Below are 21,899 nucleotides of genomic sequence, written 5' to 3' on the forward strand. Positions count from 1 at the left end.
CTGTCGTATGTGTTTTGTGTGGGAGCAATGGCGCGCAGCGTTACCTCAGTGAAGATCTGAAGTCTTCTGCCGCCTCTGAAGTCTTCTATCTTCTTATACTCACCCGGCTTCTATCTTCCGGCTCTGTGAGGAGGACGGCGGCGTGGCTCCGGGACGAACAGCTAGGAGAGACCTGCGTTCCGACTCCCACTGGAGCTAATGGTGTCCAGTAGCCTAAGAAGCAGAGCCTAGCATTTAAGTAGGTCTGCTTCTCTCTCCTCAGTCCCTCGATGCAGGGAGCCTGTTGCCAGCAGGCTCCCTGAAATTAAAAAACCTAACAAATTCTTTCTTTCAGGAAACTCAGGAGAGCTCCCTGTAATGCACCCAGTCTCCTCTGGGCACAGTATCAAACTGATGTCTGGAGTAGGGGCATAGAGGGAGGAGCCAGTGCACACCCATACCTAAAGTTCTTTTTCGTGCCCATGTCTCCTGCGGAACCAGTCTATTCCCCATGGTCCTTACGGAGTCCCCAGCATCCTCTAGGACGTAAGAGAAACAAGCTTTAATCTTTTTTTATGTTGATTGCAGATTCCCTCCTAACAAGATATATTTCTCAGGCAGGGTCCACAGGCTATCTACAGGATAACAATGGGATATGAGGTAGAAACAACGGTTTGGTACCAAACAATCAAAGCTTTCAGCCTCCTACAATGCAACGGGCCCGACCCTATATCCCCGCCACCTGGCTAAGGCAAATCAGTTTTTTGTTTGGTGCAGCAGGAGCCAGACCATGGTCAATGGGCTGCTGGTTTTTAGCAGCCATAAGATTTATTTTATTTTTATAGTATTAATGTTTTTTGAGTGAATTTATAAAAAGTGTCTTATACGTATCTTAGAAAGTCGCTCCAACAACGTACCACCGGGTTGCGACAACGCTTACCCACGTACACAGTGCTGTTTCGGTGAGCGTCTGTGAAGGATGTACTAGAAAGTCCAGTAGACGTTACCAGGCTGTGGCCGAAGCAAGAGGAAAAGGTAAGGCATCGGTTCCGCTTAGTAGGGGAAACGCAAGACACAGCCACACTGTTTCGGGATAGAGACTACCGAACAATCACTAACGCGGCTGCCACCTCGGGTGCCCAAGCGCTAGGCCTCAGGAATCACAGACTCCAGAGGCAGTATGGGTCCGCGATCCCTAGGGTGATGTCAGCAGTGGGGAGTAAGACACTCCCTTGGTCGCCCCTCCTCCCGGTTCATGACCAGTTTCCTCCGAGTTTCTAGCCATGAACTGAGTTAGGCAGCTGTGTGGCTGGTGCGTCAGTGTTCACTTGGGCGTCTGTGTTCACTGTAAGATCACGGGGGGGCATTTGAGTACACTAATCGCGTCTGGTTCCACTCAGCGTTCACTAACATATTGATCGATCCTGGAAGCGGAGGGGAGTCTCCCTGTATCCCACTTTCTTGAGCCAGGTGATACAGCACTAAGTCTCTATCGACCTTTGAGTACGAATAGTTGGATAAGTGCCTGATGCATAAGAGTCTGTAAACTATTACTGCTGTATCTTTAACTGTGCGACTGAATACGTTTAAACTCCTATATAAGGTAATGCAGTAATGTTTCTCCTACATACCTGAAATGTATCTGTAGTTGAATATGTGCTCACATTGCTTATTATAACCTGTGACTGACTACTTGTGTGATTGCTGAATTTACTAATAATTCTGTCAGTCTTCTGTGTATTCCTATCCTCAATGCTGGTGCAAAGCAGGTAGGGATCTGATTGTATGTCACTTTAACAAAATTTAAAGTGATTGCAGTCACAAATTGTGTAGTTAACACTCTACAGGTGTGTGATTTATTTATCATGTCTAAGAGTGGCAAGGGTGAGGAGGATACACTCTCCACAGCAGCACCAACACTTATTTCATGTTTGTCTTGTAAAGCTGGGTTAACATCTCACGATCTGGTTCAAAATAGATTATGTAGCTTTCAACAGAGCCTCCTGAATAATCCAAGGCAGGCACAGGTTCAATTTGTACCACCATGGGCTACTTTTGCACAGAGATTATCCAGTATAGTTGAGCGGATAATGCCAGCTACTATACCAGGGATATGCTACCCTTTTGACCCTTATATGCAACATTCCACCTGGGGTTCATCACATCCAGCACAGGAATTGGCTGTATCTCAACAAATGCAGACTGAAAGGCCGGTGGTAAGTAATCACAGACATGAAACATCTACACAGTATACACATATTTCAGATGAGGACTCGGAGGATGAGGACTCGGAGGATGAGGACTCATCGCACTCTGGGGCTGCATGCAGACACGAGGAGGAAGGACTCAGCTCAGTGGACATACCTGAGCTAATTAGTGCTATGAAAGCCATTCTATCCATACAGGAGGCAGCAGAGCCTTTGCTAAAATCTAAGGCACCTGTGTTTAAACGTGCCAAAACCGTTAGGACTGAGATTCCTGGGTCAGATCAGCTGACGGAAATGATGCAAGAGGCCTGGGTTACGCCCAATAAGAAGTATAGGATTCCAAAGAAATGGAATTCCCATTATCCTTTTCCGGCTGGGGATTGTTTCAAATGGGAGGTGGCTACCAAAGTAGATATGTAAGTCATTCGATTGGTGCGAAAATCTACATTACCTCTGCCTTCAACATCATTAAATGGCAGATATAGGAAAATACGTAGACAGTTTTATAAAACCCATTTTCTCTTTGTCTGAGGCAATCACCAGACCAGCATTGGCTTCAGCCAGGATGGCAAAAGCAGTGGCAGCCTGGGTTGATGACTTGGAGGATGATCTTTCAATGGCATCTAGAGCGCAAAAATCCCATATTGCACATATCAAACAGGCGGCTATTTTTATGAAAGAAGCAGCTTTGGAAATGGGTACAATTAGGTCTCAGGCATCAGCCTCAGCAGTAGCAGCTCGCAGATCAGTTTGGCTACGTATATGGAAAGCTGAATCCAAGAAGGTTCTGTTGTCTTTGCCTTTTACTGGAGATATTCTTTTTGGTAAACAATTAAACAGTATTTTGGAGTCGGAAGCAGACTCCAAGAAAATAAAGTTTCCTTCCACCCACAAATCCAAGCTTATGTTTCCAGCTTTTCGGCCTTTTCGACTCAAGGAAAAGCAAAAGGAAAGAGTTATGGCAAACAGTCACAATCTGACAATTCTGGTAAGACTAAAAAGCATTGGGCTACCAGACAACCGGTTTACAAATCAGAAGATGAGCCATCAATCTGATGCTGCGGGCCTCCACCTGGGGGAACCCAGGGTGGGAGGCCGACTTAATCATTTTGCGCAGATCTGGTAGCAATCTACCACAGATGCCTGGGTGAAAGAAGCGGCATCTCACGGTTATGCAATTCCGTTCAAGAAACACCCTCCTCAAAGGTTTTTTTGTACCAGCCAGGACTGATAACTCCAGGTCCTCCTGCGCAACAAGGACAAGGTTTTTATTCCAAACTGTTTCTAGTCCAGAAGGAAAATGGGTTGTTCCAGCCCATACTCAATGTGAAAGTGCTGAACAAGTACATTTGGGTGCCTTGGTTTCATATGGAGACTTTAGGTTCAATTAATTTGGCCATGGAGCCCGAGGATTTTATGGTATCCAAGGATATCCAGGATGCTTACATTCATGTTCCTATAACACTGTCCAATCAGTGCTATCTCAAGTTTGCTATCCTCCAGCATCATTTTCAGTTTCAGGTACTACCATCTGGACTGGCCACAGCTCCCAGAGTATTCACCAAAATTATGGTGGTAAAGGCATCTTATCTCTGACAGCAGGGGATAAGGATTTCTCCAAACCTCAACAATTTATTAATCCTGGCAGAGTCTCAGAAATTGTTTCAGTGTCATCTGCAACAGACAATAATAGGATTTTAATTACCTACCAGTAAATCCTTTTCTCGTAATCCGTAGAGGATGCTGGTGTCCACATTAGTACCATGGGGTATAGACGGGTCCACTAGGAGCCATAGGCACTTTAAGAATTTGATAGTGTGGGCTGGCTCGTCCCTCTATGCCCCTCCTACCAGACTCAGTCTAGAAACTGTGCCCGAAAAGACGGACATACTTCGAAAGAAGAAAATACACAGATAGTGGTGAGATTCACACCAGCTCACACATAATAAGGCAGACCAAGCTAACGAGCTTGAACAATGCAGCAACAGCTGAACAACAATACTTAACCAAGTAACAAGTCAGTACTGAACCAAGGAAACACAGCAGGACAACGAAGCGCTGGGCGGGCGCCCAGCATCCTCTACGGACTACGAGAAAAGGATTTACCGGTAGATAATTAAAATCCTAATTTCTCTTACGTCCTAGAGGATGCTGCGGTCCACATTAGTACCATGGGGATATACCAAAGCTCCCAGTACGGGAGGGAGAGCGCAGAGGCTACTGCAGAACTGATTGACCAAACTTTAGGTCCTTAGAGGCCAAAGTATCGAACTTGTAGAACTTAGCAAACGTGTTTGACCCCGACCAAGTAGCCGCTCGGCAAAGCTGTAAAGCCGAGACACACCGGCAGCCGCCCAGGAAGAACTCACCTTACGAGTATAGTGGGCCTTTATAGATTTTGGACACTGCAATCCTGCCGAAGAAAAAGCAGAAAAAGCATGCTGGATAGTGAACCTGATCCAGCGAGAAATCGTCTACTTAGAAGCAGGGCACCCAATCTTGTTGGGATCATAAAGGACAAACAGAGTCTGACTTTCTGTGACGTGAAGTCCTCTTTACATAAATCTTCAAAGCCCTCACAACATCCAAGGACTTTAAGGCAATTGAGGAGTAAGTAGCCACTGGCACCGCAATAGGTTGATTGATATGAAAAGCTGACACAACCTTTAGTAGAAACTGCTGACGTGTCCTGAGCTCAGCTCTATCTTCATGGAAAATCAAGTAGGGGCTCTTGAAGGACAGTGCCCCCAATTAAGACCCACGCCTAGCCGTAGCTAATGCCAACAGTGTGTCCGCCTTCCAAGTGAGAAACTTGAGCTCAACCTCCTGCAGAGGCTCGAACCAATCCGATTGCAGGAACTGCAACACCACGTTAAGATCCCACGGTGCTGTAAGAGGCATGAAGGGAGGCTGGATGTGTAACACCCCTTTCAAGAAAGTCTGAACCTCAGGGAGGGAAGCCAATTGTTTCTGGAAGAAAATGGACAAGGCCGAAATCTGGACTTTTATGAAGCCCAAAAGTAGGCCCACATCCACACCTGCCTGCAGGAATAGGAGAAACTGCTAAGTTGAAACTCCACCGTAGGAAACTTCTTGGATTCACACCAAGAAACATACTTTTTCCAAATGCAATGGTAATGTTTAGACATTACTACTTTCCTAGCCTGTATTAGGGTAGGAATAACTTTGGTCGGAATGCCTTTCCGAGTTAAGATCTGGCGTTCAACCTCCATGCCGTCAAACGTAGCCGTGGTAAGTCTTGATAAGCGAACAGCCCCTGTTGTAGAAGGTCCTCTCAAAGAGGAAGAGACCTCGGATCTTCCAGCAGTAACTCCAGAAGATCCGCATTCCAAGATCGTCTTGGCCATTCTCTTGGCCTGAACTCTTGTCCTTTTTATAAGTTTTAGAATCCTTGGGATGAGTGGAAGAGAAGAACACACATACAGAGACTGGAAAATCCACGGAGTTACCAGCACGTCCACTGCCACCGCCTGTGGGTCTCTCGACCTGAAACAGTACCTGCAAAGCTTCTAGTTGAGGCGGGGAGACCATCATGTCTATTTGAGGTACGCACCAAAGACTTGTCACCTCCGTGAACACCTCGGGGTGGAGTCCCCACTCTCCTGGATGGAGGTCGTGTCTGCTGAGGAAGTCCGCTTCCCAGTTGTCCACTCCCGGAATGAAGATCGTTGATGCCATTGCGTGCTTTTCTGCCCAGAGGAGAATCTTTGTTACCTCTGACATTGCAGCTCTGCTCTTCGTTCCGCCTTGTCGGTTTATGTAGGCCACCGTCGTTACATTGTCAGACTGTACCTGAATGGCATGATCTCGCAAAAGATGTGCCACTTGGAGAAGGCCGTTGTAAACGGCTCTTAGTTTCAGAATACAAACAAAAGAGAAAGTGAACTCTGGCGCACTAAAAATGGTCTGCCCAATCATACCCCTATACCTGCCCAAATACAGGTAGAAATACAATACAATAAAGAGAGAGGGAGTATGATCAAAGGCGCCCAAAGTTTTCAAAAGAGAGGTTCGGAGGCAATGGACATCATGAAATACCAAAAAAAAAAAAATATATATTAAATAGAATATATGAAATAAATGGAGGAAGTTACAACAATACTTGGGGACTCTTCAAAATGATCTCAATCGGTCATCCGTCTACGGTCAAAGTCCTCAATCGATATGTAAAACAAAATATTGAAAGAGAACCAATGTGTAGTAAATTGGTAGAAAATGTCTTATTAAAATGGTGTCCAGAAAATGAGACCCTGGTGAATGGGGAACTTGATAGCAGAAAGGACAGAATCTCGCCACCAATTTTCTCAGGGTTTAGGACGTACCAAAACTCACATAGGGTAAAAAGGAAAAAGCATATAAAGGTATCCTTATCTGGTCGATAAATATAGGTACAGCGTACCTCACTCACATGTCTGGTCGGTGTTCTCCACATGTAAAGGTATCTTTAAGAATGGTCCAACGAGGTCAATTTAAATTAAAAAAAAAAAAATTTATTTGACAAAAGCCAATAAAATGAATAAAACAAGCGAATAAGGTTTAACCTTGTTCGTGGGGTGGCAACCTTCATGCTGAGGATTTTGAGGAAGCAAAACCAGGCCTCCGTTCCTGGGAACCTGTCGGTGCAGGTTTTCTGGATTTTCCCCGACCACCTCTGAAGAAGGTGGAAGAGGCTTTGGATTCCTTAACGACTGCGGTCCGAAAGGACTGCATTGTAGATGTAGAAAAAGACTTCTTCTGCGTCGGGGTGGCTGAGGGAAGAAAAGCTGACTTACACGCAGTTGCCGTGGATATCCACGCATCCACAGCTTCTACAAATAGAGCCTGACATGTGAAGGGTAGTTTCTCCACACTCTTCTTGGATTCCACATCTGCAGACGAATGGCACAGCGAGAGTCACCTGCGTGCTGAGACAGCCATGGAAGACATCCATGCATTCAGATAACCAAGGTCCTTCATGGCCTCCACCATGAAACCCGCAGAGTCCTGTATGTAACGTAAAAAACATTTCAATGTCACTTCTATCCATAGTATTTATATCCTCTAGTAATGTGCCTGACCACTTTACTATGGCTTTAGAAATTCATGCACAAGCGATAGTGGGCCTTAGCGCCACACCTGAAGCAGTGTATATGGATTTGAGCGTAGTCTCAATCTTGCGGTCAAGACCCAGGAACAGGTAAAACCACCTTTTTAGACAATCTAGATACAGAAGCATCTACTATAGGGGGATTTTCCCACTTTTTTCTATCCTCTTCAGGCAAAGGAAAAGAAACGAGAACCCTCTTTCGGATCCAGAATTTTTTCTCCGGGTTTTCCAAGGATTTCTCAAATAATGCATTCAACTCCTTAGACGCAGGGAAGGTAAGGGAAACTTTCTTACTGTCAGTAAAGTAAGCCTCCTCGACCTGTTCAGGTACCTTGTAAGAAATGTGTAAAACGTCCCGAATGGCCTCAATCATGAGATGCACCCCCTTAGCAAGGTATGCCTCCCCCCTCAGTATATCCCCATCACCGTCTCCCGTGTCAGAGTCGGTATCTGTGTCAACCTGCAGTACCTGGGTAAGAGCATGTTTTTGTGGGCATAGATCAGGGGATTTTGATGAGGTGGTGGAAGTAGAATACAACAAAACCTCTACAGATTTTTTTAAACCTGTGTTTCCATCTCATAATGAGCTATCCTAGATGACATATGGGAAATCATTCCCTTAATGGAAGCCACACACAGGGGTTCGGATTCGGAAGGTTGAGACATTATACTGCATTCCTGAGTACATGGAATGGATTCCTCTGGAGAAGATACATATTCTGCAGCACAAGACACAGAGTCCCTGGACATGGCAATGTGAGATAAAAATCATACACACACACACACACACACACACACACACAGGAAAATGTCAGTCACAGTTTCCCGCAAGTACCTTCAGAGAGAGACAGAGTTAAGGAGCAAGCACACACAGCACCCCCGTAGGCAGCTATATAATAACAGCCTGGCGCTGCCTGAGTAACCTTAATAGACTACACAGGAATTTAGTGAACAAACACTTTCCCCTCCCTTCTATAACCCCCTGGTAAGGCACAGGATAGCTGGAGTTATGTGGAGGGTCAGCGCTCCCTGTCAGCGTCTCTGATCTGTGATCTGCAAGGAGGAAAATGGAGCTGGTGAGTGCTGGGTCTGCTCTGAGGAGTAGCTCCGAACCTTGTAATGGCGCGTATTCCCGCACTTCTAAGGATTATACTGGCATGAGGTAATGGTGAACAGCAGTTGCACAGAGTCCCTGAACATCTTAGTGACCAGTTTTAGGGTATTGTCGCTGGCCTAGTGTGCCACTCACAGTGCCGCACTACAGTACTGCTGAGCCCTCATGGAGCGCAGATCCAGCACTGCACTCCCACCCTGATGCCGCCTTTCTCACCGGCTCCCCGCATGCCGTGGCGCCGACTTTCAACTCACCAACGTCTTCTGGCTCTGTTAAGGGGTCGCGGCAGTGCTGCGGGAACGAGCGGTCAGCGGAGATAGTGGCCATTAACCTGAAGGGTTGGATATTACTCCCCCACACCCCCTTCTCCCAAGTCCCACGAAGCAAGGAGGCTGTTGCCAGCAGCCTCCCTGTGCCTGACATCTTAAAATAAGATAATAAAACCAGAAAATCTCTAGAAGCTCCCCTAGCTGTGAATGGCTCCCCCGAGGACATTTTCTAAACTGAGTCTGGTAGGAGGGGCATAGAGGGAGGAGCCAGCCCACACTATCAAATTCTTAAAGTGCCCATGGCTTCTAGTGGACACGACTATACCCCATAGTACTAATGTGGACCCCAGCATCCTCTAGGACGAGAAAGCTTGTTTACAGAGACACGGTTGGCTTATAAATTGGGCCAAGTCGTCCCTGGTTCCGTCCCAACGGACGACTCATTTGGGGGCTGTGCTGGATTCAGGTCTTCAGAGTAATTCTACTTCTGAACAAAATATCCAAAATTCAGTCAAGGATTCAGGAGCTGCTACACAGTCAGAGGGTATCCATTCACGCTGCAATGCATTTGATGGAGTTGATGGTATCGACATTCGACATGGTAGAGTATGCTCAGTTCCACTCTAGGCCTCTGCAACATCTGATCCTTTCCAAATGGAATGGTTTTCATCAGACAATAAAAACACAGACTACGGTCCTCCCGCTGGAAGTAAGGAGGTCATTAGCCTGGTGGCTACAGACATTCCATCTGAACAAAGGGAGACCCTTTTGGATATCAAATTGGGATATTCTGACAACAAATGCCATCCTTCAGGGCTGGGGAGCGGTGTCAGGAAGGAGTCGCTTCCACGGTAAATGGACCAAGGAAGAAAGTTGCCTGCCAACAAACATACTGGAACTTCGGGACATATATATGGCACTTATTCAGGCAAAGAACAACCTTCAGGGGAAACCAGTCCAAATCCGCCCGGACAATGCAACAGCAGTAGCGTACCTCAACCATCAGGGAAGAACTCACAGCCAGAATGCAATGAAGGAGGCAAGTCACACGTTATAGTGGGCGGAACTTCATCATCCAGCCCTGTCCGCAATGTTCATTTCGGGAGTCCTAAACTGGGAAGCGGATTTTCTCAGTCAACACGCCACTGATGCAAACGAATGGGCTGTTCACCCAGAGGTCTTACAAATTCTGGTAGACAAATGCGGGTTACAAGGCTAGATCTCATGGCGTCACGTCAGAACAACAAAGTTCTTGCATACGGGTCAAGAACAAAGGATCCCAGAGCGACTTTGTGGATGGGCCTGTCAAAGAGATGGAACTTTATTCTGGCTTATGTGTTTCCACCAATCACCCTGTTGTCCAGGGTAATGCCAAAGGTAAAATAAGAATTTACTCACCGGTAATTCTATTTCTCGTAGTCCGTAGTGGATGCTGGGACTCCGTAAGGACCATGGGGGAATAGCGGCTCCGCAGGAGACTGGGCACAACTATAAAGAAAGCTTTAGGTCTAACTGGTGTGCACTGGCTCCTCCCACTATGACCCTCCTCCAGACTTCAGTTAGGATACTGTGCCCGGTAGAGCTGACACAAGAAGGAAGGATTTTGAATCCCGGGTAAGACTCATACCAGCCACACCAATCACACCGTATAACTCGTGATACAATACCCAGTTAACAGTATGATAACAACTGAGCCTCTCAACAGATGGCTCAACAATAAACCTGTAGTTAAGCAACAACTATATACAAGTATTGCAGACAATCCGCACTTGGGATGGGCGCCCAGCATCCACTACGGACTACGAGAAATAGAATTACCGGTGAGTAAATTCTTATTTTCTCTGACGTCCTAAGTGGATGCTGGGACTCCGTAAGGACCATGGGGATTATACCAAAGCTCCCAAACGGGCGGGAGAGTGCGGATGACTCTGCAGCACCGAATGGGCAAACTCTAGGTCCTCCTCAGCCAGGGTGTCAAACTTGTAGAATTTTGCAAATGTGTTTGACCCCGACCAAGTAGCTGCTCGGCAAAGTTGTAGAGCCGAGACCCCTCGGGCAGCCGCCCAAGAAGAGCCCACCTTCCTCGTGGAATGAGCTTTCACTGATTTAGGATGCGGCAGTCCAGCCGCAGAATGTGCAAGCAGAATCGTACTACAGATCCAGCGAGCAATAGTCTGCTTTGAAGCAGGTGCACCCAACTTGTTGGGCGCATACAGGATAAATAGAGAGTCAGTTTTCCTGACTCCAGCCGTCCTGGAAACATATATTTTCAGGGCCCTGACTACGTCCAACAACTTGGAAGCCTCCAAGTCTTTTGTAGCCGCAGGCACCACAATAGGTTGGTTCAGATGAAACGCTGATACCACTTTAGGGAGAAACTGGGGACGAGTCCTCAATTCTGCCCTATCCATATGGAAAATCAGATAAGGGCTTTTACATGACAAAGCTGCCAACTCTGATACACGCCTGGCCGAAGCCAAGGCCAACAACATGACCACTTTCCACGTGAGATATTTCAAATCCACGGTTTTCAGTGGCTCAAACCAATGTGACTTTAGGAAATCCAACACCACGTTGAGATCCCAAGGTGCCACTGGAGGCACAAAAGGGGGCTGAATATGCAGCACTCCCTTAACAAAAGTCTGAACTTCAGGTAGTGAAGCCAGTTCTCTCTGGAAGAAAATCGATAGAGCCCAAATCTGGACCTTAATGGAACCCAATTTAAGGCCCATAGTCACCCCTGACTGTAGGAAGTGCAGGAAACGGCCCAGCTGAAATTCCTCCCTAGGGGCCTTCCTGGCCTCACACCACGCAACATATTTTCGCCATATGCGGTGATAATGGTTTGCGGTTACTTCTTTCCTAGCCTTAACCAGCGTAGGAATGACTTCCTCCGGAATGCCCTTTTCCTTCAGGATCCGGTGTTCAACCGCCATGCCGTCAAACGCAGCCGCGGTAAGTCTTGGAACAGACAGGGCCCCTGCAGCAGCAGGTCTTGTCTGAGCGGTAGAGGCCATGGGTCCTCCGAGATCATTTCTTGAAGTTCCGGGTACCAAGCCCTCCTTGGCCAATCCGGAACAATGAGTATAGTTCTTACTCCTCTTCTCCGTATTATCTTCAGTACCTTTGGTATGAGAGGAAGAGGAGGGAACACATAAACCGACCGGTACACCCACGGTGTCACTAGAGCGTCCACAGCTATCGCCTGCGGGTCTCTTGACCTGGCGCAATACTTTTCTAGCTTTTTGTTTAGGCGGGACGCCATCATGTCCACCTGTGGCCTTTCCCAACGGTTTACAATCATTTGGAAGACTTCTGGATGAAGTCCCCACTCTCCCGGGTGGAGGTCGTGCCTGCTGAGGAAGTCTGCTTCCCAGTTGTCCACTCCCGGAATGAACACTGCTGACAGTGCTAACACGTGATTTTCCGCCCATCGGAGAATCCTTGTGGCTTCTGCCATCGCCGTCCTGCTTCTCGTGCCGCCCTGTCGGTTTACATGGGCGACCGCCGTGATGTTGTCTGACTGGATCAGTACCGGCTGGTTTTGAAGCAGGGGTTTTGCCTGACTTAGGGCATTGTAAATGGCCCTTAGTTCCAGAATATTTATGTGCAGGGAAGTCTCCTGACTTGACCATAGTCCTTGGAAATTTCTTCCCTGTGTGACTGCCCCCCAGCCTCGAAGGCTGGCATCCGTGGTCACCAGGACACAGTCCTGTATGCCGAATCTGCGGCCCTCTTGAAGATGAGCACTCTGCAGCCACCACAGCAGAGACACCCTTGTCCTTGGAGACAGAGTTATCAGACGATGCATCTGAAGATGCGATCCGGACCACTTGTCCAACAGGTCCCACTGAAAGGTTCTTGCATGAAACCTGCCGAATGGAATCGCTTCGTAGGAAGCTACCATTTTTCCCAGGATCCGCGTGCAGTGATACACCGACACCTGTTTTGGTTTTAGGAGGCCTCTGACTAGAGATGACAGCTCCTTGGCCTTCTCCTCCGGGAGAAACACTTTTTTCTGTTCTGTGTCCAGAACCATCCCCAGGAACAGTAGACGTGTCGTAGGGACCAGCTGTGACTTTGGAATGTTTAGAATCCAGCCGTGCTGTTGTAGCACTTCCCGAGATAGTGCTACCCCGACCAACAACTGCTCTCTGGACCTCGCCTTTATCAGGAGATCGTCCAAGTACGGGATAATTAAAACTCCCTTCTTTCGAAGGAGTATCACCATTTCGGCCATTACCTTGGTAAAGACCCTCGGAGCCGTGGATAGACCGAACGGCAACGTCTGGAATTGGTAATGACAATCCTGTACCACAAATCTGAGGTACTCCTGGTGAGGATGGTAAATGGGGACATGCAGGTAAGCATCGTTGATGTCCAGTGATACCATGTAATCCCCCTCGTCCAGGCTTGCAATAACCGCCCTGAGCGATTCCATCTTGAACTTGAATTTTTTTATATATGTGTTCAAGGATTTCAAATTTAAAATGGGTCTCACCGAACCTTCCGGTTTCGGTACCACAAACATTGTGGAATAGTAACCCCTTCCTTGTTGAAGTAGGGGCACCTTTACTATCACTTGTTGTGAAAACAGCTTGTGAATTGCCTGTAACACTGCCTCCCTGCCTGAGCGAGTGGTTGGCAAGGCAGATTTGAGGAAACGGCGGGGAGGAGACGTCTCGAATTCCAGCTTGTACCCCTGAGATACTATATGAAAAATCCAGGGATCCACCCGTGAGCGAGCCCACTGATTGCTGAAATATTTGAGACGGGCCCCCACCGTACCTGGCTCCGCCTGTGGAGCCCCAGCGTCATGCTGTGGACTTAGAGGAAGCGGGGGAGGACTTTTGCTCCTGGGAACTGGCTGTATGCTGCAGCTTCTTTCCCCTACCTCTGCCTCTGGGCAGAAAGGACGCGCTTTTAACCCGCTTGCCCCTATTGGGCCGAAAGGACTGTACCTGATAATGCTGTGCTTTCTTTGGTTGTGAGGGAACATGGGGTAAAACTGTAGACTTCCCAGCTGTTGCTGTGGAAACGAGGTCCGAGAGACCATCCCCGAACAACTCCTCACCCTTATAAGGCAGAACTTCCATGTGTCGTTTGGAATCTGCATCTCCTGTCCACTGCCGAGTCCATAACCCTCTCCTGGCAGAAATGGACATTGCACTAATTTTGGATGCCAGCCGGCAAATATCCCTCTGTGCATCCCTCATGTATAAAAGTGCGTCTTTTATATGCTCTACGTTTAGCAATATAGTGTCCCTGTCTAGGGTATCTATATTTTCTGACAGGGAATCTGACCACGCAGCAGCAGCACTGCACATCCAGGCTGAAGCAATAGCCGGTCTCAGTATAACACCTGTGTGTGTATATATAGATTTCAGGATAGTCTCCTGCTTTCTATCAGCAGATTCCTTCAGGGCGGCCGTATCCGGAGACGGTAGTGCCACCTTCTTTGACAAGCGTGTGAGCGCTTTATCCACCCTAGGGGATGTTTCCCAGCGTGACCTATCCTCTGGCGGGAAAGGGTACGCCATTAGTAACCTCTTAGAAATTACCAGCTTTTTATCAGGGGAAGCCCACGCTTCTTCACACACTTCATTTAACTCCTCAGATGGAGGAAAAGCTACTGGTAGTTTTTTCTCTCCAAACATAGTACCCTTTTTTGTGGTACCGGGGGTAACATCAGAAATGTGCAACACAATTTTCATTGCCTCAATCATGTAACGTGTGGCCCTACTGGAAGTTACATTAGTCTCATCGTCGTCGACACTGGAGTCAGTATCCGTGTCGACATCTGTGTCTGCCATCTGAGGTAGCGGGCGTTTTAGAGCCCCTGATGGCTTTTGAGACGCCTGGGCAGGCACAGGCTGAGAAGCCGGCTGTCCCACATTAGGTATGTCGTCAAACCTTTTATGCAAGGAGTCGACACTGTAGCGTAATTCCTTCCACAGCACCATCCACTCAGGTGTCGACCCCGCAGGGGGTGACATCACATTTACAGGCATCTGCTCCGCCTCCACATAAGCCTCCTCATCAAACATGTCGACACAGCCGTACCGACACACCGCAAACACACAGGGAATGCTCTGACAGAGGACGGGACCCCACAAAGCCCTTTGGGGAGACAGAGAGAGTGTATGCCAGCACACACCAGAGCGCTATATAACACAGGGATCCCACTATAAATGAGTGTTTACCCTTATAGCTGCTTTTTTATATATCATATATATATATATATATATATATATATATATATATATCCTGCGCCTAAATTTAGTGCCCCCCCCCTCTCTTTTTTACCCTTCTGTAGTGTTCAGACTGCAGGGGAGAGCCAGTGAGCTTCCTTCCAGCGGAGCTGTGAGGGAAAAATGGCGCCAGTGTGCTGAGGGAGATGGCCCCGCCCCTTTTCCGACGGACTTCTCCCGCTTTTTCCGGAATACTGGCAGGGGTATTTTTACATCTATATAGCCTCTAGGACTATATATGATGTAGATTTGCCAGCCAAGGTATCATATATTGCCCTCAGGGCCCCCCCCCCCCCCAGCGCCCTGCACCCATCAGTGACCGAAGTGTGAGGTGTACATGAGGAGCAATGGCGCACAGCTGCAGTGCTGTGCGCTACCTTGGTGAAGACCGAAGTCTTCTGCCGCCGATTTTCCGGACCTCTTTGTGCTTCTGGCTCTGTAAGGGGAACGGCGGCGCGGCTCCGGGAACGAACACCAAGGTCGGGTCCTGCGGTCGATCCCTCTGGAGCTAATGGTGTCCAGTAGCCTAAGAAGCCCAAACTACCACCTGTTAGGTAGGTTCGCTTCTTCTCCCCTTAGTCCCTCGCTGCAGTGAGTCTGTTGCCAGCAGATCTCACTGTAAAATAAAAAACCTAAATATACTTTCTTTCTAGGAGCTCAGGAGAGCCCCTAGTGTGCATCCAGCTCAGCCGGGCACAAGATTCTAACTGAAGTCTGGAGGAGGGTCATAGTGGGAGGAGCCAGTGCACACCAGTTAGACCTAAAGCTTTCTTTATAGTTGTGCCCAGTCTCCTGCGGAGCCGCTATTCCCCCATGGTCCTTACGGAGTCCCAGCATCCACTTAGGACGTCAGAGAAAACAAGGAAAGAGTGCCGTGATACTAAAAGCTCCGGCTTGGCCCAGAAGACATTGGTATAAAGATCTGCAGAAGATGTTGATGGATGCTCCATTCCTACTCCCTCAACGTCCAGATCTACTGTCTCAGGGTCCTTGCTATCACAAGCACCTGGATCAACTGTCTTTGACAGCGTGGCTCTTGAGACTTATTATCCTGAAAGCAAGAGAATTCTCACAACAGGTAACTCAAACAATGTTCAGAGCAAGGAAACCTTCCTCAGCTTGCATTCATCATCGAATATGGCAAGCCTATATTCAATGGTGTAGTGACCAGAAATTTGACCGGAGTCTTAGCATTCCTTCAGGCAGGGATGGAAAAAAGGTCTACGGGTGGCTTCCTTGCGAGTGCAAGTGTCAGCATTGACTGTATGGTTCCAAAAGATAAATTGCTAACCTACAGGATGTGCGCAAATTTTTCCAGGGAATGCTGCACATTCTACCTCCTTTTGTTCCTCATACAGTGCCTTGGGACTTAAGATACTCATAAAGGCCCTTCAAGTTGCCCCATTTGAACCACTAAAACAAGTGGATCTTAAATGTTTGACATCTAAAGTTTTCTTTCTACTGGCTATTGCTTCAGCTAGAAGAGTATCAGATTTAGGGACATTGTTATGTCGCCCTCCTTTTCTGATTTTTTATCCAGATAGAGCGGTTCTCACAACCAAATCTGGGTGTCTTCCTAAGGTGTTGTTTAAATTCCACCTTAACAAAGAAATTGTAGTCTCGGCCTTCCAGGGGCCGGACTATTCTGCGGGAGATGCATCGTTGGACGTAGTCTGTGCATTAAGGATCGGCGTGGATCGTACCAGTGCCATCAGAAAAACAAATACTCTCTTCATTCTCTACGGATTTCACATGAGAGGATGGCCTGCTGATAAGCAGACACTGGCAAGGTGGCTTCGAATGACGAGTTCAGAAGCATATTCTCAAGCTGATCTCCCTACTCCGGCTAATGTCTCTGCTCACTCTACTCGTAAGGTAGGTCCATCATGGGCAGCACAATGTGGTGCTTCAGCAGAACAGATATGTGAGGCAGCCACATTGTCTTCCATTAACACATTCATTAGACATTATGCCTTTGATACCTTTGCCTCACAGGATGCTGAATTCGGGCGAAGGATTCTCCTGTCCAATCAGGAGCACTAAATTTGTTTTGAGACATCCCAATGTTTTCCTGTGGATAACCTGTGGACCCTGCTGGAGAAAGAATCATTATGGTACACTTACTGTTGATAACTCTATTTCTCCTAAGTCCACAGGATCCACAGGGATCCCACTTGACGCACCTGATTTGAGGATCCTTTCACTCACTAACCTCTTCCTTCTTGTACGGAAAGGTGTGTATGTGTGTTCTTCTCGCCTGATTAGGGCTCTGTATGATGCTCCTGCCTTGAGATTTGGAAAAAACAACTGATTGGCCTGAGCCAGCATGCAACAGGCTCATAGGGATGGGCCTGTTGCATGCTGGGAGGCTGAAAAATTTTAACGTTTGGTGCCAATCCGCTGTTGCTACCTCATATCCCAATGTTATACTGTAAACTTTGGAAAAATAGCGTTATCAACGGTAAATCTACCATAACGATTATTTTTCTTTAACCACGTAACTGCCGATTTTTGCCATCAAACTGTTCTTAATAAAGTTTTTCAGGTTTTTTATATTTAATATAGTTTAAAAAGTTTTTTTTCAAAATATTATATTATGCATATTTGCAGAACGGATCTACTCGTCAAAAACTGGGGGAGACAGCGGGGTGGCATGGCCGCATGTTATCTGACCATGCCAGTTAAGTGGTCAATAAGCACATCTTTAAGGATTAATCAGATGTGTGTCTGACTTGGGATGCAGAAAACAGGTTTGAGACGGGGCTTCAGCAGATATACTTACCCTTTTCACACCTTCAGATGGTACCCAGTCTTCACTGTTCATACAAGCCACATGGAGATAACGTAATCTCAAAGCGCTCCGGAGTCTGACCATCAAGCAGACTCTTAGTCATGACCCGGGTCATGTATGTCCCCAGGTCTACCTTTCACACTGCAGCCAACTCGGGAATAGCACTGGTCGCGAGCCAGGACCCAGGTTACACCAGCTTGCACCAGAAATAACTTGGGATGTAAGAACAGTGTGAAAGGCGTATATAATACCTCTTCTTCACTGCATTCCCAGGTCTAACCCACGATTTGGAACACCGATACAAACCGGCTCAATCCCGGGACAGCCAAATTTCTACCACGGCCCCAATCTGGGTTATTTTCAAATTAGCACCATTCACACTTCACAAGGTTGCAGTCCCGACGCTTGGTGATGACATCATCTCCTTGTACCAGGAGAGCGGCCCTCCCTATCCAGTAAATGTGTCTCGGGTCGGAAGACCCGGGTTACCGATCTACACTGCAGCTCCCCCAGGACCTACCAGTTAAAAATTTTGCTAGGTGCCCGGGAAAGACTCGTGCAGGACTGGAATTACCAGGTGAACCCTTTCCCACTGACCCAAACCTCGGGATGCTGCACAATAACCTGGGATATTTATGCCAGTGGAAAAGGGGTAGTGATCCCTGTGCATCTAAGAACCTTACAATGACTAAACTGCACTCATTACTCCCTTCAGTACTAAGCATGAGTCTGTTTCTTTAGCACGTACATGTAAAAAGATGCATAAAATTTCCAATCCTCAAGGACCCATCTAAACCCCACTGTATTATCACCATCCCAGTATCCCCTATGGATGAATAAGAAACTACTGTAACTTACCATAGCCCCAGAGGTAATTCTGGTGAAAGCTTCACTATTGTGACCTGAGATAACGTCACTAACGTCATAGGAGGCATGGCTTACACATCAAATAGGAAAATCTGATGCATGTGGATCAAAATTGGACTCTAAAGGTCTCCTATCTCATACAGCACATCATCTACACACCTGGGGTTATGCTCACTTTCAAAAAAGGAGTTTCCTCTTTCAAACTGTGCGCCCTGTCAAGTTTTTTCTGTTAATTGGTGTTAACATATAAGATCTACAGTAGAAAACCCAAGGATGGAGGAATATTTCCCCAACTGTGTATTCCATTAATTCAGGAGCACCTATAATTTAAAGACAGGAGTCATATCTTTCAAATGATGTGGCCATTTCTTAGTTCTTGTATGGTGATCACCGAATAATAAGTATTAGGCACTACAGAAAATAGTTTTCCATAGAGTGGGAATAGAACCTGTGGCGAGCACAGCGAGTCCGCAAGGGGCTTTGTTGCGCTCGCCTCGTACATATATATATATTTGCATATAGTAAAAAACTTGTTTTTTTAGCACATTCTTACAATTTAAAAAAAATTACACTTTTTTGGGCCATTGTGGGCAGAAAGTATTTGTGAAAGGCGATCTAGCCAGATCTTGACTGCATGCATTCAAGATCTGAGCCAGCAATTGCAACGAGCGTGGCCGCGCATCACTATTGCATTGGCACAAAGACACAGTGAAAGTCATGCTTAATTTCTAAGCAAAAATTGCTACATGCGTAAAGGTAAATTCTGAAAACAAGAGATTCCACATAAACTACTAACATTAATGATACAATGTTACTAGTAAAAAAATAAAATAAAGTCAAAATAGGCCCAGGTGTGAAGGGGTTAAGAATATTTTTAAAATAATAAAAAGGCAAGACAGATGCAGTCATTTAATCAGATGGCGTCATCCTGTCTATAGTGGCCACCTTTTAAAATACTTCAGACAGGAATGTCTAGAGACACTGCAGAAATGGTGATAATTTTAGGACAGAGAACCAATACAGAGGAAGACCACGCAAAACAAAGAAAATAAAAAATGATGTACATAAACAAAAAAACAAAAACAGCATGGAAATCCCTTTACAAGCTAAACACAGCTCAACCTATGTTAATGCATTATATATATTGTATATTAACATACACACAACTTTAGTTTAACATTCTAAAATATCGTTTTAAAATTAATGTTTAAAAAGTTAAGTCCAATTACAGAAAAGATACAGTAAAAACGAACGCCCAACACATTATGAATAAATCTCTACAAAATTAAATAAAAATAAGCCTTCAGCAGAAAAAGCCCCTTTAATCCTTTACTTTGGCACTTACAACCCTTCCAAATGCAGCAAGTAGGCGAAATGCCTGTGGAGAGATCAAGGTCAAGCAAATATATATATAAATACAAAAGCAAAATTTGCAGAAAGAAGCAGTATATTTACGTGGGTTCTTTATCTCTAGCCAGCTGGGCCCTTTTATCTTTCGGCTAAGCAAGAAAAGCTCCAAGCTTGAAGTATTTGTTCCAAAGACATGTGAAAACGTTTCTCCTTTTAGGTCTTGAGGAAGTTGGGGCAAGTCTGCCTGCAAAGCAAACATATCATAAAATAAATTTAGTCAAAGGAAACAATTAGCGTGGAAACTGTATGTCCAACAATCACAGCCAATTTTGATTTTCCTTCTCAGCTAGGAACACTCACCCCCTGCCTGGAGCATTTACTTTCAAGAGGTATAAAATTAGGTGTGGTAATTTGTGTCTGCATAAACTTCATACAGAATAATAATTGTTAATCTCCTTTAAAAATAAGATTAGCACAAAGCTAAAATGAAAAAAAATAATAATAATAAAAAACCTGTAAGAAAGTGTTCCGTCAATGCGGAGCACTATATAACACAACGGTATCCGGACTCCAGGTCGACAACAAAAAGGTCGACGCCAATTGGTCGACACACCTTAGGTCGACGTGGACAAAAGGTCGACATGGAAAAAGGTAGACATGAGTTTTTAACAATTTTTTTCTTTTTTTTGGAACCTTTTCATACTTCACGATCCACGTGGACTACGATTGGAACGGTAATCTGTGCCGAACGAAGCTGAGCGAAGGCACCATGCCCGAAGCATGGCGAGTGAAGCGAGCCATGCGAGGAGACGCGGTGCACTAATTGGGGTTCCCGGTCACTCTACTAAGAAAACTACACCAAAAAAACATTAAAAACTCATGTCGACCTTTTTCCATGTTGACCTTGTTCCTGTTGACCTTTTGTCCATGTCGACCTACGGTGTGTCGACCAATTGGTGTCGACCTAAGGTGTGTCGACCTTTTTGTTGTCGACCTGGAGTCCCAGACCCACCACAACACCACTACCTTGTAAGCAGAGTCCAGTGTCATTTGTCTCCAGATTTACCATCAATCTGTCTACCACAGGTACGTTACCTTCATGGGTGGTCTTCAGTTTGCCGGCTGTCGGGATCCCGGCATACAGTATACCGCCGCCGGAATCCCGACAGCAGGCATACCGACACTTTATCTCCCTCTTGGGGGTCCACGACCCCCTGGAGGGAGAATAAATAGGGTGTAGAGCGCCACCGTGCCCGCAGCGTGGCGAGTGCAGCGAGCCCGCAAGGGGTTAATTTGCTCTCGCCGTGCTGTCGGTATGCTGGCGGTCGGGATTCCGGCGCCAGTATGCTGGTCGCCGGGAGCCCGGCCGCCGGCATACAATACTACACCCACCTTCATAACTAGCTGCATGTCTGTAATTGAAGCGGTGACTACAAGTAAATAGGAATTTACAATTGGCTATCAGGTTCACTCAAATGTTATTTATCTTTATAAACTTTGGGCCTGAATCACAGATTTACACATACACATTTGCAAATGTAAATTTGTATGCATAGAGAAGCACATAATTGGCAGCTCTATTCTGCGCTTGCATACAAAGACGCAACCGTCGGGAGAATATCGACTGAGTAAACATAAGGGTCGCACAGCATGGCTGCTGGAAGACGCCAGACCCCTTTTATTGCACCCAGAAATTGCAGTTGCAGGCTGAAACATGCCTTAAAATGGTCACAACATGCTTGCATTTGAGTCAACGCTGCCCATTTACCTACCCATGAAGTCCCTATCAATATATTTGCGAAGAAAACACTCATTATAGGCAAATCAACTCAATAAATGTATAGTATGTACCTAGCTTCACTTTCCGATCTATACCTCATCATCTACCAATGTATGGATGGTTTTAGTACGATTTCCTGACAGCAGCATCCCGCTCGCTAGAATGCCGGCAGGGGGGGGGGGGG

At 46.5% G+C, this 21,899-nt stretch overlaps 1 protein-coding gene across 5 annotated transcripts in view; it reads right to left on the bottom strand.

The window, feature by feature from the left end:
- The window catches only part of POLA1 (DNA polymerase alpha 1, catalytic subunit), a 1,252,649-nt gene that overhangs the window by 927,759 nt on the left and 302,991 nt on the right, over window positions 1-21,899 (bottom strand). For all 5 annotated transcript variants that reach the window (XR_010241483.1, XM_063955699.1, XM_063955698.1 and 2 more), the window contains exon 14: window positions 20,041-20,179. Coding sequence is in view for 4 of the 5 variants with exons in the window: in XM_063955699.1 (XP_063811769.1) it covers window positions 20,041-20,179 (139 nt within the window). In the remaining variant the exon portion in view is untranslated. The remainder of the gene's footprint in view (window positions 1-20,040; window positions 20,180-21,899) is intronic.

Source organism: Pseudophryne corroboree, chromosome 2, assembly GCF_028390025.1.
Source record: "Pseudophryne corroboree isolate aPseCor3 chromosome 2, aPseCor3.hap2, whole genome shotgun sequence".
In the NCBI taxonomy this organism is placed as follows: Eukaryota; Metazoa; Chordata; class Amphibia; order Anura; family Myobatrachidae; genus Pseudophryne; species Pseudophryne corroboree.